The 27,896-nt window shown below is 39.9% G+C and overlaps 1 protein-coding gene across 1 annotated transcript; it reads right to left on the bottom strand.

The window, feature by feature from the left end:
- stk17a (serine/threonine kinase 17a) lies at positions 1 to 27,896 on the bottom strand. Its single transcript, XM_062380011.1, has 7 exons — positions 27,401 to 27,896; positions 15,372 to 15,584; positions 8,171 to 8,312; positions 7,036 to 7,162; positions 6,324 to 6,372; positions 5,360 to 5,539; positions 1 to 3,318 (listed from the first exon to the last, which is right to left on the bottom strand). Exons 1-7 carry the CDS (start codon positions 27,580 to 27,582, stop codon positions 2,961 to 2,963), a joined length of 1,251 nt encoding a protein of 416 aa, XP_062235995.1. The 5' UTR covers positions 27,583 to 27,896; the 3' UTR covers positions 1 to 2,960.

Genomic DNA, 27,896 nt, shown 5'->3' with positions numbered 1-27,896 from the left:
GGCTTTTGAAATGTTTATTGACAGGAGGGGACATTCATGAACAAATCTTTTCCTTTAGTAACTCACTGCTTCATGGACACAAATTTACAGCACAGATCCAGTGGAAATCTGGAGTCTACGTGTACACATTTAAAACTATCTGTCTTTATTGCTTGAGAGAAAGCTGACACCAGGGAATATCAGTCCTCTATGTGAGAGGAGTACTGTATGTGACATGGCTCTTTAAACAAGTTATACCTCTTAAAAACAACATGTTCATCAGGTCACAGGATTAGAAAACTCCAGAACTTTGTCTTTGCAATATAACACAGAAACAGCTGAAATAAAACAGCAAGAGCTAAAACTAACCAAATATTATCTCCAAGCCTTGTACCAAATACAAAAGATAATATAAAGACACCAACAGGATTGAGTTTGGAGCAGCTGGTTCTAAAAGCAGCAAATATGAGGAAATGGACAGAGATTAACACAGATTTGGCTTCTGGATTCAAATAAGAATGAAAAAGGGTTTTCTAACTGTTTGTTATTGAGAGTGACAAACAGTCCAAACCCGGTCATCAGTACACATGCACATATACCATGACTGGAACTGTAATGTATTCTATATACACACTTTTGCATACTAAAGAGAAATTTCAGAAAAAAAACAGAACTCTCAGTTTAAACCAACACCTCCAGCACTATCAATAAATTAAGCAGAAAAGTTGAACAGATGATGTGGAATCAGTGGCAGGAGTTAGTTGTTAATTTCCTTCAAGTAAATCGTCTTTTTCTACAATATTCAGTGACATTTAATCACCCAGAATGCCTTCTGCCTCCTCATCAAAACATGGTGGTTAGGTATCAATGTTCCCTCAAAGAACGAAGGCCTGAACCACTTTACACTTATCAGCCACAACATTGAAACCAGTTCTGATGTTGTAATGATGTGGCTGAAAACTGACTGACATGTCAGAACAATCACTGTTTTCACTGTGACCATGACCACCAAGAGTACTATGTTCTGATTGGCTCTTTTCCAGCACGTGAACAAGGTACATTCTGTCTTGATCCTACCTGAATCGAACACGTTTTATTAGATAGAACAGTTTGTTTCTGTTTCCACCTGAGCTTCTCGCACTGGTTAACATCCCATACTCCTGTAGAATTATCATTGGTTGCATACACTAGCCTGTGGAATTATATTTACGTAAAGGATTTTCAGGGGGACATCAAGGTCACTGAGTGTCCCCTAGCACAAAGTTCTTCAGAACATGTTCCTTTTTGGGTTTTATGTAGATGTTGCATCTACCTACTATCATTTGTTTACAGTTGATGTTGGTTAAGGAGTCTCATCGTCTCAGCTCACTCTTGGTACCGTCATAAAAAAACGAAAAACGAAAAAAAAGAAGGTATATGCTCTATAATGCTGAAACATGAAAAATGAAAGATCAGGGTTGCAATGGAAATTATCACATCAATAATAGTCGGAGCTTAGCTTGACAAACAGAGTGATAAAGCTTGTTATCTAAGGCCAACATATCATATATAGTCATTGTACCTACGTCACCAGTCCACATTGTAACAGATGGCAAGTTGAAAACCATGTTACACTTCAGAAATCTTCTAGTCACAAGTGTTGTTTGTAGTTAAACTATAATCACAGTTTAACTTTAATTACCTCATCTATCAACATTACACTGTCACGTCACTATTTTTGGCTGTTGCTCGGGAGACGCACTCATACCTACTTAGGAGCACATGTGTGAACAACTGGTTGCTGACTGAAGTCCACTTATTATTTTAGGAATATTACACAAAGAACCTTTTAAGGAGAGCTGCATATGTCCAATTTACTGATAATTTGTCCTAGTGGCCACTTGTAGCATGACAACAACAAAATTGCCCGAGTTTTTTATTGATTGGTAAGTGAGAGAGGAGTAACATTCAGGAGCTCAGTAGTGTTCCAAATAGTAACCTACTTTGGCGTGAAAGCGCTGTAACTGCAATGGTAATATAAGCTTCACGCTGAGGTTGTTTCTCTTTGTGTTGATGATGTCAGTTTAAAAACAGTTAACTGCGGACACAGACTCTTTATTGTTTATATATTATATACATATTAATGTTTTTTGAGACAATGAGAACAGTGACAGCGCACCTGCCTGTCTTTGTCTATCAGCAGTTGTGCTGAGCCGTTTATCTATGATTGCATATAGACCGCCATATGCTGACTTAATAGTTTTTCAGAACATTGTTGTGCAGGTGAAGACTCTGATCGTTACGCATGTGACCTTCATTAATATAATACTATTAATCGTGAAGGTCAAAAAAGTAGAAGGACTTAAGATATTTTTTACTTAATTATATAAAATACGATTTATGAGTTGCTCTGGATCTATTGGTCGTATCACCCTAACTTCCTGAGCAGATGTAGTTGTTGACTTTTAATTTTTCTGAGAGCGATTTTTGCCATTACAACTGGATGACAGATGAAGATTGTACCACACGACAAAAAGCTCCAAAATACCTTTTAAACAGACCTGGTGATGATATTAGCATCATTTCCAGTGTAAAAATTAACTATGAATCTAAGTCAACAAGTAGATTTTTTTTGTATAGGTTTATTTATTTAAGGATGAGGATTTATATTGCACACAACTTGCAAATTTACAAACTGCTAAATCCATTCAGAAAAAGGGGAAAAAAAGATTTAGGGAGTTTTGGAATCTACAGTGGAGTCATGGAGCTTTGAAATGCACCCTGGAGATTTAAAAGCGGGCAGTCTTCACGTGTGGATATATGTCAGATGTCACACATTTGTCTAACATTTGGCCAGTTATTTAAGAGATAATAAAACTACAACAGCAAACCAAATGAAATACAAGTGAAATAGTACAGTATATATGAAGGAGAGTTTGAATAAACAGAAGGTTTATTTTTGTTACCGTGACAACAGCAACATTTCCTGTGGTTAAATGGGGTCAGTAGATGAACTCCCCAGGGACCTCCTGCAGGGCACTGAAGGGCTCCTCAAACTTGAAGCGTTTGGAGATGGCCTTCTGCTCAGCGGCCAGAGCCTCCTTCTCTGAAGTGGAGGACTGGCGACACTGACCCAGAGTGTAGGCAGCCACAACGATCAGCTCCTCTGTCACTGGCCCTTCTTCCTCCTCCTCCTCATCCACAGCTGTAGTCAGGCAGCTGGGAGTTTCAGGTGTACTGGTGGTGCTGGAAACCTCCTGCTCCTTCATTGGGAGGATCTCCTCCACCGTCTGTGTTTCCGCAGTCTTTGAGTGCTGAAGCCAGGGGTGTGTGAGACACTGCTCTGCTGTGGCCCGATCCCTAAAGCACACACACACCCACACATGAATGAAGCTACACATCTCACATCCTGCTTTGGTTCTGCATTAAAAACATGTTTATCAAGGGAAATTTTGATTTTGTAGCATTCTGCTAAAATAGTTTAAATGTTTTTTCTAACCAAACACTGACTAACACATTTTTTTGTGAGTGGGAAAAGTGAGCCATGCATCAGTGGGTTCTCAATCTGGATATCAAGATGTCCACTAGGGGTCACCAGCGCTTCACATTTACTCATATCTGAACTCGCAGCATTGCCGTTGATATTAAGCTGTATTTTATTATTTTGTCAGAAAATATTGTATTCAAATGCAGTTCAGCATAACTATTGATCAACATTAGAAAAATAAAAAGACAGCCATGTCACGTTATAGCATGAAACATTATCACTTTATAAAGTGAAAGGTTTCACGTTCCAATCTGAGTAATGTAAAAAAACAACAGCTACAGCATTATTTTTTTATCAAAAAAAGCCTACATCAGGGAAGAATCAGGAGGAAAACCATTGGACTTAATGTACAATAGGAAGTGAGAAAAGTGAGCAGGAACCGTCAACAAAGTGCAATGACTTAAAAATATAGTTTCACTTCTGTGCAGTGCAGGGTCACCAAAATCAATACACACATAAATGGTCACTTGCTGGTCAGACTAGGACGACCCTAGTAGTAAACTTGACATGAACTCAGTCAACTCACACACACACACGGACTATAGGGGAGAGCGGGGTAATGTGGGACATCGGGTGATGTGAAACACCCCCTGTATCTAGGCAACGGAACACATTTGTGGTCATGTGACTATTATGTTTAAAAGCCCCTCCCATTCCCCCCCTGTGTTTTTTGCATGTAAAAGTAAATTGTCTTGCTTTGAACTTCATCAACTGTTGTGTCAAAACAAATTGATTCAGGTAGAAAAACTTATATAATACATGTTGGTGAACTTCCAACATATAAAACCATGTGATTGATGCTAGCTGAAGATTAGCCTGAATTGATAAGAGATGTTGTTTTTCTAAAATTGTGGCTTCGGGGTAAAGTGGGACAAATGCAGTGGGGTAAAGTGGGACGGTGTCTCTCTTTACCCCACCATGAAGCACAAGTTAAGTTTAGTCTTGAACATATTTTGGTGTTATATTACATTATATATGTTTTATTTTTAATGTCATAAACATTGTAGAAAAGCCATCATGCCAACAAACTATACACCAGGAAGACAAACTGGGGCCAAACACCCCAAAGCTGGAAGGGATAGAAATATTGACAAGAAAACCCTCAAAAGATTCATAAAGAAAAAAGAGAAAGGGAAAGTAAAATCAGTAGCCTGGGGTGCAGTAGCTTAGGTAAAGAGAATATTCACAGATGAGATGGAGGAGGAGCCAAACACTTCAACAACTAGCTGACCAGTTCCCTGGCCTTGCTCCAGTTAAGTGCTGTGAAATGGCATTTGAATACGCAGAGAAAAACAATATCCCTGTCCCTGCTAATTGGACAGAGAAACAATGTGCCGGTAAGCTAGGGTGTGCAAGAGATCACTTGAATCATAATAATCATAAATGTGCTTAATTGACCAATCCCCATGATTCTGTTACTAGTCCGATATTAGTGGTTGTCAATTCTAGCTGTCAGGATTTTAACAATTACAACATGTGTTGTTATGGTAGTTTTAAAGTGGAAAAAGTAAGTGGACCACTTTACCCCGTAGCTGGGGTAAAGTGGGACACAAGACCACTTTTTTTAAAACAATTATATTTTCACTTCCCTTTGTCCTGAAGACATTCTGATCATTTCCATTGCTAGAAATCATCCTGAATTAATGGGAAATGTGTAAATTTTACTGATATATCAGTTTAGTTCGCCTAGAGGGGAGCAAATGTAAAAAATGTCCCACATTACCCCGCTCTCCCCTACTCTGCTTTTTATCAGTTAGTCAACCTTTGATTCATTCATGAATTTTGCCTTTATGTTTTCTAAGAATGTGCCTTGCATGTTCATGGGACTTGTGGACGAGTGAGGTGTGGACTGACTGTGGCTGTTTGAGGAGCAACATCTGGATGAAGGAAAGTGCGGCCTGGTCCAGCTGCTGCAGCTCCTCCTCAATGTAGCTCACATTGAGCTGGGAGATGTTGAGAAACGTCTCCTGCTTGTCCTCGCCCAGGAATGGTGAGATGCCCGTCAGCATCACATAGGCCAAAACACCAATACTCCTGAAAGAGTCAACATGGAGCAGAGGGCACACAGGGTTAGGCAGAACACAACCAAGAAAATATAAAGCAATCACAAAACAATGGAAATAACTCAAAGATTGCAAGAGTTAAAAGAGTGATATATAGTTAACTACAGTTACTCTACTAAGCTACATCACTCGTAGGGGTAGAAGAAACTTTCTCTGTCAATATTCAAAGGAAAACTGTATATGACACATTGTTAAAATGACAGATGGTTGCAAAAAAGCATTCACCCATAAATAAATGAATTCCACAGATAAGTTACTTAAAATTGTTCAAAAGATTCCAGAGACATAATGACTAACATTTTCAAATAACAAAATATATTCAAATATAAAACACCTCAATAGTATATTTATTTAAATGAATAGAATATTGTTCGTGCTTCACATCCTCTACCTCCTCCACTTCATTACAAATGCTTTTTACAGAACAAAATGAAGATTGCTTGTGTTTTATTATTATGCTGGGACCTGACAACACTGTCATTCTGTTAGGTATCCTTGTTAAAATATAACAAAATGAAATGTAACTATCATGTTGAGAGAGTGACAGTTAAAGTTTGGATATCTGTGGTCTGTCTGTAAGTTTCTGTGAGCTACAGTGTTATTTAAAACATTGTCAACACATTCTACAAACTTCTTTTAACTTCTTTGTTTAGTTTGTGAAGGAAACTAAAATTTCTACAAGGAAACAATATAAAGTTAGAAACACTTTTGAACTTCAAATAAAAAAAAAAAGACTCTAAAAAAAGTTTTCTTACCACATATCTGTTGCTGTGCTTATAGGCTCATAATTTAGGATCTCCGGAGCTGAAAAAATAATAACACAAATTATTATTCAGAATTACATCAGTAAATGGATCTTAATCTACTTAGTAAAATTACTTAGTCATGGTCTCTGTCCACCTGGATTTGAGTGTGTGTGTGTGTGTGTGTGTGTGTTATTGTGGTGAAAGTGTGTGTCATTTGTCCTACAGATGCAACAAGAATAAATGATCCCCATGTTCTTGTTCTGCTGTTTGTACATTCATTAAGAGATACAAAAAAATAGAACTAATTTGTAGCCATGACAGGATATTATACATTTACTACAGATTCAAGGTGGGAAGATCAAGAACACGATGGTCATAATCAAACCAACATCTGAAATTCAGTCACAGTTTCTCCTTCTTTTCCTGAGGTATGGTGGTAAATAAAGGTCATAAAGTGTTTTTACAGAACAACATGAGTTGACCATGTTGATTTAAAATTATATCACTTCCTTATTTTATCCTAATAGACATTTGTATGAAACTTAACATATTTATTTTTGATACAAGGCCAAAATTTAATTTGTGAGGTCTCCATAACAAGTCAAAATTTGAATAAATTCCTTCACGGACTTCCTGAGATAATGCCTTCACGAGAATGTGACAGAGGGACAAAGTTGGTCTGGTGATTGTGTCGTATAAGTGAACCTTGGCAGCGACTCACCAACATACTCTGGGGTCCCCATGATCTCCCTGAGCTCCTGGTGGCTGCAGACCATCCTGGACAGGCCAAAGTCCACGATCTTAATGTCACCCAAAGGAGAGCTGCTGGTCAGCAGGATGTTCTGAGGCTGGAAGGACATCACAGCACCCGTTACACACTCACCTCACACACACACACATGTTAGGATGGACTGTGGCAGTCAACCAGCTTATATTCTGTCCTTCATGGACTTTGCATCAGTGCTTTTTATGTTATACCACTTTCATGGTCGTTAGTAACGTTTTTCATATGTAATTTGCACATTGGAAAGAATTCTTTGACTACTAATACTGCCAACAGCCCTGCATTGAGATATTTTGCCCCCAATCAGTCACAACATGTGAAAGATAAATGATTTCACTGAGAGATTAAATGTTCTGGATTCTGCTGAAGCTTCTTGACTGGTTTTAACTCCTGAGTCCACTAATCCCCCAACATCGTTTTATTCACAGAGGACAACATTTAAAGTTCTGCTTCTGGCTTTAAAGACTCCCTTGTTCACAATGTTGTAAATGCAGAATTAGGGCTACAATAAAGTTTTATACTTTCTTCACCAGAACATTATACTTATTAAAAAATGGCCATCATAATTTCCTAGATGTTAAGGCTGGTGCTAGGTGGAACCTTTAAAATAAATGAAATGTTTAATAATTATTGTTTTATTTGTAATATATTGGAACCGGTTTTCATTTAAATGTGTAATTTAATCTGTTTAATTCAAAAGCTGGTTTGAACAGTCACAGAATACATTAAGTTAACTTGGGTTTGGGAGCAGGGAGCAGGGCCAAAACTCAGCCACGCCAAAAGGTATGATTTACCTGGTCCACCCACCCACTTTGTCTAAGAATATCCCCATCCTATATAGAACTAATTCATCAAACAGAGCAGAAATTTGCCATGCAGGCTTTGACTGCTCTGAAATGTTAAATGTCTGCCATCTTAGGTCACAGCAAAAGCATTTTACCAGAGGATGAAATAAGTTTTTGCTTGACTAACTGGTGTAGGTTTGCAGATCACTGAGGAATAAGAGTGGAGCTGAATGGAGCAACAAATGGAAATGAGAAATATATGTGTGTGTGTGTTCCCCTTCACTGACCTTCAGGTCGAGGTGGACTATGTTGCTCTGATGGAGGAATTTGACTCCCTCCAGGATTTGCCTCATTAGCCTCTTCACGTCCTCCTCACTGAAGGCCTCTTCTTCTGACACACACTGGTTGAAGATCTCGCCTCCAGCCGCACTGCATGTCACATACATCAGATGAGCATACAAAACATGTTCACTTTTAGGCTAAATCTTTAGACTAAAAGGATAAGTGTTCATCCAGGTTTTCTTTAAGGGTCCACCAATCATTGTCAAGTGTCAGGAAGGCTACAGCCACGGCAGGTCAGCAGTCACTACCTGTGATTTTGAGTTCTCACTTGACCTAACTTCAATGTGTTTGGACTGTGAGAGGAAACCAGATCGTCCAAAGGAAAACTCAAACTACAGCTCTTGTTCCCTGTTTCACCACACGCTCACCAAAACGATCATGAAGCTTAGACTTTTTATGGTTAATACAACAAGACACCATGGGAATAAAAACATTGTCTCGCCCAAATGTCTGATTGGACTTGCTGGAGATGAAGGCAGAAATAGAAGAAGTCCTCTAAATATAGCAAACTAATTACAAGCTTTTCTTGAATGAGGCCACTTGTACTGTTGACTGATCACATTCTTATCATGTCTGACGTGAGAAAACCAGGACTGCAAGAATAAAATAACAACAACATGAACATTGACTCAACCTACTATCAACACTGAAAGTACTGGCCTTCTTTAAGCACCTTTAATTTCCTTTGACCTGAGATAAACTCTGACGGACAAACTCAATTAGAAAACCGAAAATGGAAAAAAAGGGAGGGCAGTCAGGAATAGACAAGGTGTCCCCTCAGGGTGCTGGTGAATTAGGCTTTATCTCATAGGAAGGTGGAGAGGGGGAGGAAGAGGAGGGGTGAGGGAGAAGGATGTGGATTTACAAGTTGATAAAAGGGCCTTTGACCCGACAGAGAAAATAAAAACATAGGTCTGGAGGCTTGACCTAATGAAAGTCAAATAGCTGCTCACAGGACATCCATTCTATGTATTCACAGTTATCAAAGAATCAAAGAAACCCAGACACACAGAGCGACCAAGTTCAAACACATTAACAATAATAATCACTAAGATTAGTGTGATTCAGCTGCAGATTCTCATTTTGATCTGGTTTTGAGCATCACTGTTATCTTATTTCAGAAATCTCTGTCTTTCTGTCACTAAACCATACATCTTAGTGGCTACACACTTGGCAAGTGTATTGTTAAGGGCCCATGAAAGTCCAATGTCAAATTTGATGTGATGCATACAAGACTCGCGCACCAGAAATAATATCTGGCCCGTCAGATCATTTTAATTATTTAATTTATTTCTAAGTTTTGACCTTGGGTCTGAAGATTGTGTTGATTGCTTAACAGACCTCTGAAATATCTGAAGTTTAATTTACAGAAAATGTCATCAGTTAAGTCAATCATTCAAACGTATATACAAACCACACACATGAACAGTAATAAAGTAAATTCTGTTTCAGTTTATGAACGACATTGACTAGAATCTGACTGATCATGGATGCAAAACAGTTTCTTTGCTCCTTGGTAGCAACAACTTCCATAACAACTTCTGGACCTCAGTTTAAAACATGCCCTCACTATGGCACTTCATGCATGTGTTGGGGTGCAAGGAAACTGCTCAATCTTCAAGATCTGTTTCCATTTAACTTAGGTCAAACTCACATAAACTTGTATTACTAAACATAATTTCCTGAGGTCAGCCAGAACTGCTGGTTAAACACACCAGAACTGCTTTGACGACACCGAGCTAAACCCTTAGCTAGTGTCTCTGCTAAAGAGGTCAAAGAGTTGATTCCCATACTCACACATACAACAATTTCTCAGTGGTACATCTTGTTTCAGGTACCTCCAACTTTCCTCTGTCTTAGTATAGACTAACAGATCAATGTGTGTTTTCCATTGCAGGTACAATTTGTCAAAAAGTCCGCTATTTTGGCTAAATCAGTCTTTACACACATCCTCACAATGCAGGGTTTGGTTTGTGTGGCTGCTTTAATGAGGAAGTGTATGTGTGTGTATTCAGGAAGTATCAGAAGCCAAAGAGTATTATGTTTTATAATCAGGTCAGCTGAGGGAAATGTGCGTGTGAAATGATTGGTTTCTAATCTGTGGCACTGTTGCGTATGGACAGGGCTGCTTTCGGCACGTGCGTTTAACTTTTGGAATAAGAATTCATTCCTCAGAGGATCAGACAGAAACTAAACCAAGTTGACAAACAGAAAACAACAACTACAGACTTCCCCATGTACCCACTCACTGACACACACACACAGTAGCTTTACTCATGACTAATAAGACAAGATGCATATCTGGGAAATTTGGCCTTTAATTGAAAACTGAATATAACCCATGTATTTCTTAAAATTCAGTTTTGACTCAGGAATTGCAGAGTGTGAAACCTGCCTCGTCTTCATCAAAATCTTGAAACCAATGGAATCATCTTTAAACATTCATTTTGCTGAACCATCTTCCAAAGGTGCTTTGTCAAAATTGTTTCAAATTGCCCTTTAAATCCATTTGCCAGCACACCGTAATGTGCAGAGTGGAGAGTACGTCAAATTATTTGCTGAACTGTGAGACTTGATGCACCAATCAATAAAAATGACTTCATATATATCTCCATCTATTTTGAAAACCCCAGTGACCGAGAAGCCTCACTAAATGGGTCATTCACACCAGAGTTTTGCCCCTGAACCCTGACAGTGGCTTTGAAGCCCGACGAGAGGTCAGGTTCAGCCAGTCACAGTTTGATGGGCGAGCGCCTAATGTAATGAATGAAATCAGTAATGGCTCAGTGCTGTGGGAATGGATCACTTCAGCTTTGATCAGCCACCCGTTACGCTCAGTCCCAAGATAGTTTGAGCGGAAAAATAATAACATTAACGTCAGCTGACCTAATTATTTGAACTGCTTCGGTCATGCCATAAACATAAACCCATGAAAACAATGAGGGGTGGGAGGCGAAGGAAGCTAAATAAACTGGAAGGCAGAGGAAATACAAAAGTCCAGAATATTCTTTTATGAGTGAGTCCCTTAAGGATTCACAGAGAACGAGTGGAGAGTGCGATCTCAATCAAGGCAGAGAGATGCTCTGCCAGTGGAGGAAATCATCTTCACTAAGAACTGCAGAGACAAAGAGACAAATGTGCATGACAGAGAGAGGGGGAGCGATAAAGTCAGATTGAGGTCAAGTGAATTCCTAAAAGTGGCCTTCCATATTGAACTCATCATGTATTCGTGTCCACCAACTTGGAGTTTCCCATGAGATAATGGCTCCATTTACTGCAGAAAAGTAGCAACGTGCAATACGCTAATAGACTCAAATTTTTTCAGCTGTCTGACTCATTACAACAAATTAAGACTGGGATGGGTCCTGGGGACATTAATGAGATGAAATCCATGACATTCGTTTTCTCTCAGAGCCCCAAGAACACACCAATATCTCTAACCTAGAATACAAAGCCCCAAGTTATATTATGAGACTAGACATACATATTTATGAATATCCAAAATATAAACACTAGATCAGGTGTCCATATTTTACCTTAGTCTTTATTTGGCTTTACTGGTTTTAAGCCAAAAGGTCGCCGATTTTTTTTTTTTTTAAACATAAACTTAGAAGTAGCTGTCATGCATGACACACAGCTAAAGGTGGGCCAGATAAAATGAGGTTCTCATACAAAAGACAAGTAAAAGCAGCGTGAAAGACAAGAAGAAAATATAAATAATATGTTAAATGAACATTTAAAAGCTCTATGCTCCCCTTGTTCATTAACAAACAATAAAACATTCCGTCTATTACCTTTTTGGATCACCTAACTAAATTAACACAACACATTATTTATTTTGCTACTATAATACAGTAAGAATATATTAAACCAGATATTGAAGACCTGTCTTATGCTTAATGTCATTAGAAAGCTGATGATGAAAAAGTAAATAAAACAGAAAAACCTCAATAGAGTCGACCTGAGCCATCCTCTGTTTTGTTTACGCACTGTGACTCTCTCTCTGGGCGAGCGACCATGCTTTGGCTGGTCTAAAGAGCTTGTACACCTCAACTGACTTAATAAACTCCCAGCTGGAGCTCAGCCAGCAATGAGGCCATGGAGCTCTGGGCTCTCATCCATTCTCTCTGGATTCCTTCAGCTCTCCATTTAATTGTTTACTCCAACAACTTTTACACTATTTTGGCCCCTGTCTTCTCCCTTCATTTTCTCACTCTTCATCACTTGCTTTCTTTCTCTCCCTATCAGCCTGAAAAAAAGCTTTGGGCCTCTTTGCCTATTTTCCTCACTCTTACCACCTTCCCTCCCTCCTATCCTCCCATCGTGGCATGAATAGTTTTCTATGTTAAGTTGACCCTCATTTGCAGAATATGTGCCCCCTCCTTCCTCCATTCATCCTTCAATCCTCCTTCATTACCATTTCCCCACTACCCGAAATATCTGTCAGCTCGCAGCCAAATAAAATATGGACAGAGAAAAAAAGAAAAAAGAGTATGTCGTCCTCTTATGAAAGAAGAAAGCATTCTAATGTACTTCCCTTGATTAAGAAAAAGAGCACAGAATAGAAATGCTCTAGCGGTCCATAGAACTCTTGGCCCTGAAGTCCTGTGATTTCTATGGTCATGACTCGAATGATCTCATACCTTCAGATTGTTGAGAATGTAGCTAATGGTGCTAGTCTCTTTTATTTAAACACTTCAATGAAAAATGATTCATTCTATTGTCTGCATCAATAACAGCAGATGTGATGCAGACTGATATATGAGCATATTTGATGAAATTTAGGACAATGAATGAATAAATCATAAATTGTCGTCATGGCCCCATTAAATATCCTAAATATGGCCTTTTATATAGCATTCCTCAATCTGGATCCTTCATCTATCCATAAATGACAGAATGAAACACGCACTCAAACTGACCAGACCTCATACAAAAGGGTGTGGCACAACTACATTATGCTAAAACCACATAAACAGAAAACATGAACGAGATAAATATGTTGTCCACTGCTGTGACCTCTGAGTCATCAACGTGAGAATTTCCATAAAAAAATAATAACCCTCATATCATGCATATTCCCTTATTAACTTTCCCAATTATAGTTGAATTGTATTACCACACCATCAAAGTTGTAGTGTCTTTCTGTGTTAGTATGGGTAGGTCTGTGCGTCTGTGTTGACTGTGTGTGTCTGAAGAGGAGCACTATCCTCACCCAGGACAGCAGTTAATTCTGAGATTATCCTTTTAATGAACAATGGCTGGGATTAGGATTATGGGTTGAGGTGGGGGAGGATTTGGCCAACTGGAGAATTTAATGGGGCATTTATTGTATCTCCTTAACAGAACAGATTGCATTGCATGGCCTGTGCTGCTGACTTCAAATAATTCCGTATAACAATATAATTAACATTACACGGACAATATTTTAACTTCATTTCTCACTCCATTTACAGTTTAATTAAACTTCAAACAATATTTTACATTAAACAGAGGCTGCACTGATTTACTCATAGAGACAGATTAGGAAAAACACACCCAACTTTACGAAAGCGCAACACTGAATCCGGGATTAATTTGTCCGTCATCCCACTCAACACAAGGGGCCAGCTGGCTTCCAGTGTCTTCAAAGGAGGTTCAATATCGCCACCTGATACGATCTGTTGCTGTGTCAAACAACCACAGATTTATTTGGAACTGTAACTGTATCCATGTTACACATTTGTATCATTTAGTAATGGGAGCTTTCTTACAGCTTATGACACTATATCTGTGCTGTGAAATCAGCTCTGCATTGTCAATGGTGTATGTGTAGAGGTCAAACACGACAGATGACAGCTGATCCAGGATGTGTCAATACCATCTAATCTGTCAGACTCTGAAAGGGTAGGGAGTTCTGTGGGTCACTATGGAGAGGGATGCAGGCATAATCCAATATGGCATGGAAAGGGGGAGAAAGACACAGGGGAAGGGAGGGAGACCTTCTTGATCAGCCTGGCGTGGCATGAACTAACGTGCACGCACACAGAAACACACACACAATTACACACACACACACACTATGGGAACCAGGTCAAGCGTGGTCTGGGCCAGACCAGTGAAATGAGATCATCGACAACTGGTGTAGCTACTGCCGTCATCACCATGCAGGATCACATGCATGCGTGTGTGTGTCTCACATACTGGGTCAAACTGAGCTTTGCTCCAGTTGGTATTTTTTCACGGTTACTAATGGATTTAACACATCAAACCGTTGTCAGTGTCTGTCTCCTTCACCTCTAAGCCTAGGACACAGGAAACCCAATCCCAGAGAGAGACAGAGAGAAAGAGAGAGAGAGAGAGAGAGAGAGAGAGAGAGAGAGTGTGTACAGTGGTGAATGACATTTTTGGAATAGCTAGTGTTTACAGGAGTGTTAACGTTTGGCCTGAAGCTCTACAGAACTAAAGAGCGGTCTGTTCCCTCTACCCGCTTTTCTTTAGAAAATATCACGCTGTTTATTTCCTGAACTTTCTGTGTTTGGTCACAGACAAAACAAATCTCAGAATATTTATGAAAAATACCCCGACACATAAACGTATAAAGAATTCCAGAATAACCTGTGTGATTATATCATATTTCACCTCACTGAATGTTACTTTTTGAGCAAATAGACCATACTCACACAGCTGCCATTCCCTCGGACAACCCTGCTCCAGGTGGGAAGCCCAAATGCTTTCATGAACAGAATAATGTAGGCCTACTGCTGTGCTTCTGAGTCATATAAACGCAGAGAATCTGACAGACTGTTTTCATTTAACTGATTCCTAACTGATCAGTAACTGAGAAGATATTGAACAGTTCAAATCTAGGGGGGCATGAAGCTTTCTACACTGAGCATAACATAAGTGGAAAATGGCCAACGTGTGATGGCCAACGTGTGAATATGGTTTATATATCACTATTTCATTATGTTATACATCCCTTGTTCCATGGCTGATTAGGAAACCCTGGAGTTCAATGAGTTTAAACCGCCAATTAAGCATTCCCAATTACCACTGGTATAGATTTTAAGGAACATTAAACATTTCTAAATATTTGACAAAATAGTTGACAAATATTTGATAAATGTCAAATGAGTAATCATTGTGTATAGATTGGATACTCACAACTCCAGGACCAGCACCATCTCAGAAGCCATCTCATAGACCTGGTGGAGGTTGACCACCCGGCGATTAACTGTGGCCAACTCGAGCACTGCAATCTCATGGATGATCTCCGTCCGGCAGTCCTGGCCTTTCCGTCTCTTCCTCATGAACTTTGCAGCGTACTCATGGCCCGAGCATTTCTCCACACACTTTCTGACCACGGCAAACTTCCCCCTGGAAGACAAGATGAACGTCAGTGGTGTGTAGGCGCTTGCCAGTTGCCAGTTCTGAATGGAACAGGAGGAACACTTGCACTTGTTGCATTAAGCAGATACTAGGGTTTATTTTTATACGGAAGACCTTCTACTATGCCACATCTCATATTTGTCTAACAAGCTAGTTTATAGTTTAGCATAGTTTAGCACGGTGGTTCTCAACCTTTTTTGAGTGACGTACCCCCTTCGAAGAAAAAATTCTGCCGAGTACCCCCTAACCAGCGCAAAGCATTTTTGTTTGAAAGAAAGATGTAATGTGATTTATTAAGCCTTGTAACTAGACACATTCAAATGTAAAACTCCATCAATGTCCATAACATTGCTCATTTGTAGTGGTCTCTCTTGAACTATTACGAAATAAAAAGATATAAAATAACTAAAGACTTTTATTATTATCTCAATATAAATAAAGATTTGTGCACCTCAAAATAATTATCAACTTAAAGTGACCTCTTTTGGGATCATAATAAAGATATGTTCTCAAACTGAACTCATGAACTTAATTATAGCTAAACACTTCTTCCCAAAAAATAAATCATTAACTTAGTTTTAAATAAAAGATTCACTCAAACCATATTTTTTTAATATTCATCATCTTATAATATCTTCTTTAAGGATCGAAAAGAATACTGACAGGTAGCTTGTTTCCGTTTGCTTTGGGGAGGCTTTTCGCATCGTGTCTTGAGATGACCTGAATTCAGAAAGTTTCCTCTTAAAAAACTCAGGTGGCTTACCAACATGACTTTCATGTTTTGTCTGGAGATACCGCCGAAGATGTGGTGGCTTAATGCCACTGCTGGCTAATCTCTCCCCACAGAAAAAACATAAAGTGTAAATAACCCAATCTATGTTATTGTTAATATTATTGGTGTCTTTCTGTTATTTTATTGTGACATATTTGCTCGCTTTAGGGTCATACAATTTCATTTCCGCTTTTGTATTACATGCTTTTATTTTGAAAGGGTACCGGTAGAGACGCGGACTTCTTGTTATGAATCATTAACTTCACAACGGAAAACTTTTACGTATTAGCGCCCCTCCGAAGAGGCACTAGCTCTCACAGTGTTGTTTAGGGAAGGCTCTCTGCTCTGGTTTCGCCATCTTTGGTACTTGTCCCTCCGTGTTTCAGCAGCATTGCTGCTGCACTTCAACTCGACTCCATTGTTGAAGTTTTCAAGGCAGGTGATGACAGGTGATGACAGGTGGCGTGTGCCAGGTTGGGTCAAACCATCGGTATGGGGGAGACTCTGTTTTTTTAGGATAATTAAATTGAAAAGCCTACTGAATATAAAATTTAGTTCATGAACTTACACTTATATTTTATTGAATATTTGTTAAATAATAATTTTTCAAGGATTTTTGAATGGATGCTAATTTTAAATATATTTAAAAAAAATCTCAAGTACCCCCTGGAGTACCTTCAAGTACCCCCAGGGGTACGCGTACCCCCATTTGAGAATCACTGGTTTAGCATGTTCAATGCTCTAGTGTAATGTCTTAGCGTGCCAACATTTGGTAATCAGCACTTAACACAATGTAAGATCGCCTTGTGATCATGCTAGCAGTATGCTTTCATGCACACCATACCAAACCACAGTGAGTAGAGTGAAGAGCATACATTGAACACACATCTCCCTGACTGTAAGCGAACTGTATGCTTGTCGTGCTGACATTCACAGTGAAAGGGTATCTACCGTTGTTAAGCCAAATTCTGCCTTCCTGCAGAGGATTGTAAACATGTGGAGGTTTTGGCAGGCAACCAATGCGGTGAGGATGAGGCCAAGTGCTGCACATTCTTCTACAATGAAGCAATGATGCAGGTCATCTGGCGGGGGACATTGTCTTCCATATTCATGTAGGTAATGGGTGACACTGCCCACAATAAAGATAACAGATAAGATGTACACTGATTTTGTTTCTCTAAAACGTTTTGCTGGACTGTATCAGAGTTGAGTCAATAAAAAGGTCAGAGCTGAAAAATGTGTATTAACTGTAAGAAAGTAATGTCAAAACATATGTCAAAGCTAAGTACAGATCTGAATGTAGTTTTATCCGATAATGAGCAGTGCCTGTGGATATTGTTGGCAGCATTTCCATTTCTATTTCCACCGCCACAGACTAGCCTGACCCAGTTTTATAGCAGAGTGGAAGGATGGTTTCATGTGAAGACCACAAAGTGCTGTGTGCACACATATGTGCGCTGCCCAGGGGAAATCCTCTGAAATGCAGCTGCTGATGGAGATGACAGGCCCCCATCATGCCTTCCCTCTGGCTTCTGTTGGCAGTCAATGCTCCAATAATCAGCAGCAGGACCCTGGCTGAACCTGACTGGTTCACAGCCAAGACGAATACACACTGACACGTCAGAACTCTCACAGCTTCTTTAAATTTGGATCAAAATCTTTCTGTGGCATGACATAAATAAGGATGGGATGTAAAGACATTATAGTAAACAGACCTTTGCAGTTCTCTAGTTTTTTGGACACACAATTGCACTGCTGATTTCACCTACTTTCTACTGACTTAGAAAGGGTAAATGGATATTTCAAATTTTTTAATTTGGTATGTGTGTTAACCATCCAAACATTTGTATATAGTGCAGCTCAGATAGCAGTCAGGAGGCAGCTAATTACAAAGCCACTGCCACAGTAGGTTACGCACAGAGTGGCAAGTAAGAGATTGTTATGTTTAATTGTGAATATTAATTTAACCATGTCAAATTTTAGCAGAAGCAGCATAATACAGGGAAAACACTGATATTGAATAAAAAAACTATATAAACGATTTACCTTTATTTAAAATAAACAGTGTTTTTTAAGAATAAATACAGTATCATAAACTATTACAACACTCAATGATATCAATGTTTCCTTATATTTCAAAAACAGTTTTATTATAAAAGGCAAATATGCTAAATCTGTTAAATGTTAAAATTTAACTTTCACCTTCTCATCTCTTGCACTTGTGAATTTCACGACTCACTCTGTCTGAAAGCTTTACCTTAAGTACCTTTCAGGGACTTAACGTTCAAATTCGTTTAGTTCTTTAAATTGAACTTCCACTTCCCATTTGCACCTGCAATTTTCAACATCAAATAACAAAATTGTTGGTTTCTATTTATTGAGCTTGAGGGAGTAAAAAGGCCACTAATGGTTTTTCTTAAATTAATAAAGTGGAGTCGGAGTTGGAAAATGCTTCAAATTTTGTCACAAATTGCGGAAATCAAGAGGTTGACATTTCACTGCCAACCACAGCAATACAATCAGTATAAAGGCCTAATGGTTTTCACTGCAGGGTGTAAGTGCAGAAAGAGTGCAGAGTTCAAGAAAATCTTTGTCTTTTTACATTTTTATCATAAGACACCATGCTTTACATATGACAACAGTCGATAAAACATTTGAATTTAATAAAGAAGAGTATTATAATAATTCAGCGCTGCAGGGGCAGTCAAAACATGTTATTATGATAAGATGTGGCTAGCCTGCACAACATGAAAGAGAGATATCTGAGATTAGAGTAATTCAAATTCAGTCTTTATGAACCCACAGCTAAGAGCGAGAGGGGAAGCTGTGAGATGAGACCACAATGAGAAAGACTGTAGTAGCCATAGAGGCAGAGTGTCAGGGCACAGGGCATGACGAGTGGCTCTGGGCCTGAAGCTCTGCACTGAGCTGCTTCATACTCAGCTGGTCTCATGTGAGAGTCATGGGGCTGAAGCTGCTGGAAGCTACAGATTCCAGCAGTGAGAGATGCTTTTGATTAGGAGACTTGGCATCACACCGTTGACTTGTAACACTTCTATTTATTCGTGCAACTGGCTTCTCCCTTGGTTAAGTGAATTTGATAAGCCCCATTTCAAATGGCAAGATTGATGTCACTGGATAAGTTAGTGACGGTTTGAATGATGCCGATGATGAACTTTGAATTGCGCCAGCATAGTTTTTCTAGTTACTGACTTTTTCACTAAAACTGTGAATCAATTACTCTGATCTCGATAGATATTGATAAACCATTATAATCAATCTGATATTATGGTCTTTATACAGTCAATGCTTTCACTGAAACAGGACTGTCACACATTTACCAAAAATCATTTGGAACTGGGCCTAACTCTAAGTTACATTATGATTAAACAGTCATCACCACAAGTTTGACATCCGTGAGGTTGAACCCAAAATACGTCCTCACACTTCCTCTAAAAGGTTTGCTATAATTGGCCATGAATCTGCATTTATCACAGCTTTCCAGTTTTCTCTGTTTTCAGGCATTCATTGGGTAAGAAAGACACATTATACCACTCGGTTATAGTTGTACCTTCTCATATTAACATAAAAGTATCTCTCAATTTGTGCCATTGCTTTGATTGTTGAGCTGTGTACAGTGCCATCTACCCTGCTGTTGTTCTCTCTCGCTCTCACTCACTCACTCTCACACAACCACATTGACCTGTTTGTAACTGGCGATCAGCAGCACCAGGAGATCCCCATCAAGTCGGTGAGCTGGTGGGCCATCAGAAAATAATTTTTTACCAATCACATCAGACAGGAAAGCTCATTATAGCACCTGCCAGTTCTAGGGTGCACATTTTAAAACTTAAATCATCAAGTGATATTTCTACAAGTAGATTCACTCATGAACACGCACACGCACACACACTCACATACACACACACACACAAACACACACACACACACACATATACACACCCACACACATAAAACAATGACCTGCTTGTATGGCTTTTCCGGAATGCAGGGTAATTATTAAATGCAGAATTAAGTTGGGATTTGAATTTTCATGGCTTACAGAACCCTGGAGGCAGTGTGTGCGAGTCTGGGTGTGGCTTTGCCTGGGATCAGTTGAGAGATGATGTTTGGTTTGGGATTCTGGGCCTGCTCTTTAGAAACCATACTGGGCCACCACAGCCTTTTCTAAAGCGGCATCAGCACATTTCCAAAGCCAGCAGCCTCATTCACAGGCTACACCCTGAAAGAGATGGCTTTTGTGTGTGTGTGTGGCGTGTGTGTGTGTGCGTGTATGCGTGTGTGTGTACAAAAAAAAAGATAAAGGTGGTGGCATGGTTACATTTAATGGAAAGAAGCTTTCTAATGGATGCAGTGGATGGCTTTGAGAGGTCAGAGCCTAAAGCCCAGCTGCAGCAGAGAGCCTGACAGTGTTCAGTGTGTATTAATACACTGATACAGTGCATCAGCTGTTCAAAAGTCTAAGCATGGCCTAGTTACAATGCAAGTGTTTCCTAACTAAGTGAAGATTTATGCATCACTGATTAGCACATACAATCTTTTATAGAGCTTAGCTTTTACAGTTAATATTTACACTGAAGAGTTTCCAGGTTTTAACCCTCTATCTGTCCCACTAATGTGCCCTTGAGCTTTTCTCCATTGCAGTGACTTCGAGGAGGCTCTAAAGAGGTTTTTCAGGCTGACAAGTCACAATTTGCCATGTTCTCTTAGTTGTAACAACTTAGAGCTTTTAATTACACATTATGTATCTGTCACGACATTGCTGAATATGATGTCGTCAATTTTGTTTGTTGTTGTATAAATGGTGTTTACACTATAACTAAAAAGTTGATTGTACTTATACATTGCTCTTGTATGTAGCACTGTAATGACATCGTTCTTGCTTTTCTGGGTTTGTACTACAGGTAGACACTGGCATTTTCTTATTTGTACGCATATTATCAGCAGCTCCTGTTTGCAATGTATACCACTGGATGTGCAGATAGCTACAGGTGGATTACACCAATACTGAAGTTTCTGTAGAGTCTCTTTTCTATTATTAGTAAGTAGAATCATAGATGTTTACTTGTAATGGTTTCCAGAGTTGATGTATAAATCACACTGAATGAAATAAAAATATGTTTAATGTGCTGTATTACCATTTCACTGAGTTATGATCCCAAACTACCATTTTTGAATCAAATCCACCTCATACAGAATAACTTCAGCCTATCTCTGTGGCCTTTGGTTTTATCCTGAAAAGTCCTGTGTATGACTGATCCCATCCTTTAGTTTCCCAAAGGGCTAAAATGCCAAGATGATGAGTAAGATTACAGAGCAGCACGGTGAATACTTTATTCCACACTTCCCCTGAATGGGGGCTTACGTATTTCATGCAGTAGAGATGTTTTTCCATCCACAACCAAATATTAGCCATGAGTACATGGGCTTTATAAAAACCATGTCAGTGAATCCCTGCTTCTCACCATGTGGGCTGTGGAGGCTGTCTGCAGGCTCAGAGCTAGTCTCGGTGACAGGCGGCCAGGCAGCCCTGGATGCATTTAATGTTATAAAGATTTCCATTGGCCTGGTGCCAAACCCTCCTACTAAAACAGATTACCTGTGTGCACAGCAGGGCTTATTTTCAGTGTGAATCCTAACCCTAACCCTAACCCTAACCCACATTTTCTGTCATCAAATATGTTACAGGCAAGATTACCTCAACCCACACGCAGGTCTAGAAAAAAAGATATTGATAAGAGTGTGCCCAATAGAAGATTACAGACAGTTCGCAAATGTTACTGGGTGCACACACATCTGGAGGTAAAACTGAATGAAAAAACACAAATCAGCCATGAATAAACAAGTGAGAGTTTAAATTGATATTAAGTCTGCAATTTCAGTGTAAAACCATCCACAGACGGAACAGATCGTATTAGCTAGCAGCTAAATCTGTTCTCTGAGCTATCTGCTAATTTTGTTTATACATATATATGTATAAACATTACCTGACAAAAGAGAACATCGTTTAGATAAACTGTGATTCGAGATCTCAATGTTTTCAATTTAAAGTTGATAGATCAGGTTATGGAAATAGTCAACATCCTGCCTTTGTCAGGACATCGATTGCGGTTTGTGGATCGCGCACCGGGGGTCGCAGTGTTGGATCCAGTGTGGCGGATTCTGAGTCATGTGGGCTGATCGTGGTGCTGTTGGCGGACCCTGTGTCGCGTTGGCATTGGGCACGGGCGTTGGACCAGGACCGCGGTGGTGGCTTGTGATGGGTCCTGGTGGGTGGCGTTGGGCGGCGGTGGACGGTGACTGAGGACTGGAGTGGCGTCTGGTCTGGATGGTGGATCGTTGTCTGGATGGTTGCTGAGCATGGACTGTGCTTGCAGCGGGACTGCTTGGCATGTCATGCTGGGGTTGTCCTTCGGGATGTCTACCCTCATCAAATGCTGCTAGAGACTTTGATTATTGATGATGTTCTTCTACATGTGGCATCTATTGCACTTCTGTCCGTCCTGGGAGAGGGATCCCTCACATGTGGCTCTCTCTGAGGTTTCTACGTATTTTTACCCTGTTAAAAGGGTTTTTAGTAGTTTTTCCTTACTCTTGCTGAGGGTTAAGGACAAAGGATGTCACACCCTGTTGAAGCCCTATGAGATGAATTGTAATTTGTGAATATGGGCTATACAAATAAAATTTGATTGATTGATTGATTGATTGATTGATTGATTGATTGATGGAGGAGTTGGTATACCGTACTAAAAAAGGACAAGATTAGTAATCAAGCTTGACAGCACCTTACAAGTGTGTGTGGAAAAATGTATCTATCAATTAATCAAGTAAGTTAGTTTAAGGACCTCCCAGAATAGAATTACTTGTTGAAGAAAAACACAACATATAAGCCAGTCTTTGTTAATGAAGAGGTCTAAATACAAAATAAGTGTGTTGTGTCGACTATTACCAGCAAATGTATTCAAGAACTAATTTAACCTGAGCCATACCATTGGCTTCCTGGTGTGACATTCAGTCACGGAAGATGAGCAAAGAGCTCTACCCAGGACCATATGGGCTAACAGGAGAGAGACCATCTCGGCCACTAAGACCCATTATAGAAAAAGCTTTGGGTCTTAACCATATGCAATTCAATTTCCACTTCACCAATGTTGGAGTCACGAAAGGAGCTTGACTGCAGACCATCTGGGACACCCACTGCAGAGACTCAATGGAAGGTATTACCTTAAACTCCCCCCCAGCTGTACTTCAACCCCCAAACGTGCGACACACCCAGCCACTATGGTGTGGGGCAGACAGCAGCTATTTAGTGCACTGACAAATTGTTATTATTCTTTTCACAATACGCACTTTCCTTAATGCTCCTGGGATGGATTTTCCTTTTAAGGTGATTTCAGCAGCCAACTCACAAATCTCATGTCATAGTTTCTAGCAACGACAAAGTCTATGCACTGAATACATAATTTTTAGCCATCATAGTTTTCACTCTAACTAGAAATAGAAGAACTTGACAAATGTGAAGGGTGAACAAACTGTCCTTATTAATGTATATATTATGGATTGTAATTATAAGCCCTGTATGCCTGGAACTGTCACCTTTTACTGATACCTATTGTGTGAGGGAAACAGTTACTTTTAGTGCTTTTGACAAAGCAAAGCTATTCTAAAATGTGTATGTTCCGCTTTGGGGATTGAGTTTAATTAAAACAGGGTTTTTCTTAATTATATATAAAAAATTATTAGAAATTAATGGAAATAAAACACTAACCTTTCAGTCTTTCTAGATATGGACCAAATCCAACACCAAAAGCCCCACTTCAACCTGAGAGGTGGCAAGTAAAGATACTTAAATGTTTTTAAAGTGTTTTAACATGTAACTGAGCACAAACTCAGGGGTGAGTTATTATTCACTATACTGCTTTTAAAGCTTCTCACACTTTGTGGAATTTCAGGAGTTGGAAGAATTTTAGAACCTATGAAAGTGAAGCACTGGAAAGCAGATCTTACTTTAATTAGGAGAACTGAATCATATAAATGCTAAAAATTCTGCTGCTAAATATTCTGTGTTTTAATTTCCATTGTCTTTTTATTTCATGGTTCTTTCGAGAGACCTCATGTCGGACAATACAGCAGCACTGTAATGTCTCGATTTTTCATTGGATTTAATTGTTGCTTTGGTTAGAGACATGAAATATGCATCTCCTACTATAACCCGTCCAAATAACTATAAAAGTTCAAATTTGATGTCTCTTTCTGGATACGGACAACAACTTTTTTTTAAATGCTTAGAAAGTGTCAATGGTTGGAAGTTTTAACTGCTTTTGGGCATTTCTCAGAAAGGCAAGAGAGAGAGAATAGTATAAAACAAAGGACATTGGCTGGATTCAAATCAGGGATTCAGCTTTGATACATGGCATGCACCTATAAAGGTGAGCTCACGGAAGACCCTAGGAAGTACACACTTTAAACTTTGTCCAGCTGTTCCATCTGTAATCTTAACCAACTCCTACCCAGCACAGACTAAGTTGGGTTAAATAAGTTTCCAGGTGATGATTATTAAACTTATTTCAGACCAATGTCTTGATGCAGATGAGTGTATGACCATTTCAATGACAGTTGTTTCAGAATTTAAGTTCAGGGAAGGCAGGACAGATAATAGACTACTGTAAAAGCTTGTGGAAGAGCTAAATGTATATAAAATATAATAATTACTGGAAAATTGAAAAAAGAGTCTCGTCTCTCCTTTCTCTTGATAGCTGCTTTATAAGCCACAACAAAAGTGGCAAAAGTCTTCACTTATCAGAGGAACTGATGTGTTGTGAACGTACGAATAGAGGTTTTTTTGGAGCCTGAACATTTCCCTTTGTGGGCACTGTGAGAAAGTGAGTGGGCCATGTCACAACCAGGAAACCTTGTGCTTCAGTCCACACTTGGAGGGAGGTGGGCTGCGTCTCTCAACAGCTCAGTGCTGAAACTGCTCACCATGAACACCGCACTCCACGCTTTATAAACACACACATGCGCGCACACGCACATGCACACACAGCTACAATGCTGCGCTACAGGCAGAATGTTCTACATGCCTGTTTCATGATCATACTTCAGTTTTAGGAGCTGTGCAGCTGTGAATTTCCCCAGAAGAGAGAGACCAGTGTGGGATAAAGTGACAGCAACTTTAACATGCAAAGAGCAGATACAATTTCTGTGGAATAAAAAGTAAAGCCATATCAATTCAGATTTTTGGGGGGGAAATGGTTATGCTCATAGTCCAGGTAAGAACTCAGTAACAGCACGGAACAGTGTACGGGCAAAGTTTACAGCCAAGCCTTTAATATGAAAAGGCCTCATGAATGGAATTCCACCACAGACTTCAGAAGGCTCGGAGAGCTGGCCAAAAGTCAGCCAGAGAATAAAAACACAAGTGCTTTGGCCGGAGCACGCCAACCCCTTCATGTGTGATTACACAGATTTACCACCACAACTATGTGCCAGCTTAGAACAACTTCAGCATCACATAGAGAAAGCAAAATCACCTCAGTTGATTTGATTCCAAACTATTTTGTGGGACCACGATGCAGCTAACCCAACGCTCCATCAATACCATCTGGGCTACTGTCTTGGCTGCTGCTGCTGAAGTATTTTGGCTAAAGTGTGTGTGTCTGTCAGTATGGGAGAATTACTATTACTATTCAAGTAATATTCAATTGAGATAATTTATGTTATAGCCAACAATTGACAAATGCACCCCCCACCCCCACACACAAACTATCAGTGCTAAAATAAGAGTTGATTTATATTGTTCTGTATAAAAAAACCTGGAGAGGCAGAAGGAAAGAGAGTATTCGTTACTCTCAACACTGTTATGAGCATGCTCACATTAATGAGCACACTAGGACACTGTGATCCCGAGCAGCAACTTGCTGCACATGAATCTTAACACATGAACTTGCGTCAGCTGATCTGTTTACTTCCTTACTGTGGATCTGAGTAGTACTGCAGATTAATGTAACCTTTCATGTTGTTCTGTGGGAGCTAATCGCAATCACAATGTCATGTCATGCGATACAAAGCCACACACAGACACACACACACGCACACACACACACCCTTTGTTGTGGTCCTCAAAGACTTGCACATACACAGCTCTATAGCAGGAGATTGTTGGATGGAATTTATTTTAAATGAGCCAATTCGACGCTCAGCTCTTATCTCTAAAGTTGTATGTGGGTCAACGCACCAGCACGGCCACAGTCCTGTTATATTTTCCAAGAAGCTGGGAGAAAACCAGTTTACACTCACAATGTGACCAAAGTCATTCTGCTGTGATTAATCAAGGCAAAAGCACATTCTTACCAAAAGGGGATTGGCCTTGTGACTTTGTTAGGGGCTGTATTCCCTAAAATTGAGCTCTGGCATCGCACAATGACCTGGATCTGACGTTTGAGGCGCCAAAGACATAACAGAGCAAAATGGGGATTTGTTAGATTTGACAATATTTTTTATATAATCCTGTATTCACCAGCATTAAAAAAAACGCCAATCTTTCAACAGCTGAATACATAGCCTAGATATTAATGACATTGCTTTGGAATTGAACGGATGTATTTCTGTGCATCAGCAATGGGTCATTAATTAACGTCAATGCTTCACTTCTGCCAAATGAAGCTGGCTCAGTGATCTCAGGGCACAATAGGATGAGTGATATATATGCAATACAATATATATGATTTGATATATGCTATTAAAGAAATGGAGCTAAGGCGACACATGTCTACGATGTCTCTCTGTTAGCTGTCTCGATCCATTCACTCTCATCAGGTGTGGATCCAGCAGCCTGGCAGACAGCCTGTGGTCTCCGTGCCCGCAGCTGAACATATATCCATTCAGCCCAAACAGCACGAAACAAACAGAAAACTTCCTAATCAACAACCAAAAGTCACGAATTCCGTTTCTGACCGACTACAGGACACTAACTGGTTCGGAAGTAAGTGAGGAAGTAAGTTGATCGTACCTTCCGAGCTCTTTGCCGGGGATGATGGTGTAGTGGTCGGTGAACGGCTGGTAGTTGATGCTGGTCTGGATCTCCGTCAACAAGCCGCTGGCGCCGCGGCTCGGGCTCGGCTCGGCCGCCGGGCTGTACACGAAGCGGCCCCGGTTCCTCGAGTCCCCGGAGCGGGGACATTCGGGGATCATGGCGCTCGGTTCGTTTGGCTCGGTCCGGGTGAAAACGTGAGCTAACGGCGAACGTTAGCAGACTGACATTCAACGACAAGTTTAGAAACGAGTGGAACAGCAGCGCGACGGGAAAGTATCAGGGCTCCGTAGTTTGGGAGTTAAATCATCCGCACAGTGGAATGTTGAGATAAATGACGAGAGAGTCCGGCTCATGTTGGATGAACTTCTTCTTCTCCCCTCTTCTTCTTCTCTACTTCTCCTCTTCTTCTCTGTCACAGACCTGCGGCTGCTGGGCTGTCAGCAGTGTTGCCAACTCCTCAGTAAGGAAAGTA

Source organism: Platichthys flesus, chromosome 21, assembly GCF_949316205.1.
Source record: "Platichthys flesus chromosome 21, fPlaFle2.1, whole genome shotgun sequence".
In the NCBI taxonomy this organism is placed as follows: Eukaryota; Metazoa; Chordata; class Actinopteri; order Pleuronectiformes; family Pleuronectidae; genus Platichthys; species Platichthys flesus.
Note: the sequence above shows the minus strand (reverse complement) of the source record. Positions and strands in the feature narration are given on the sequence as shown.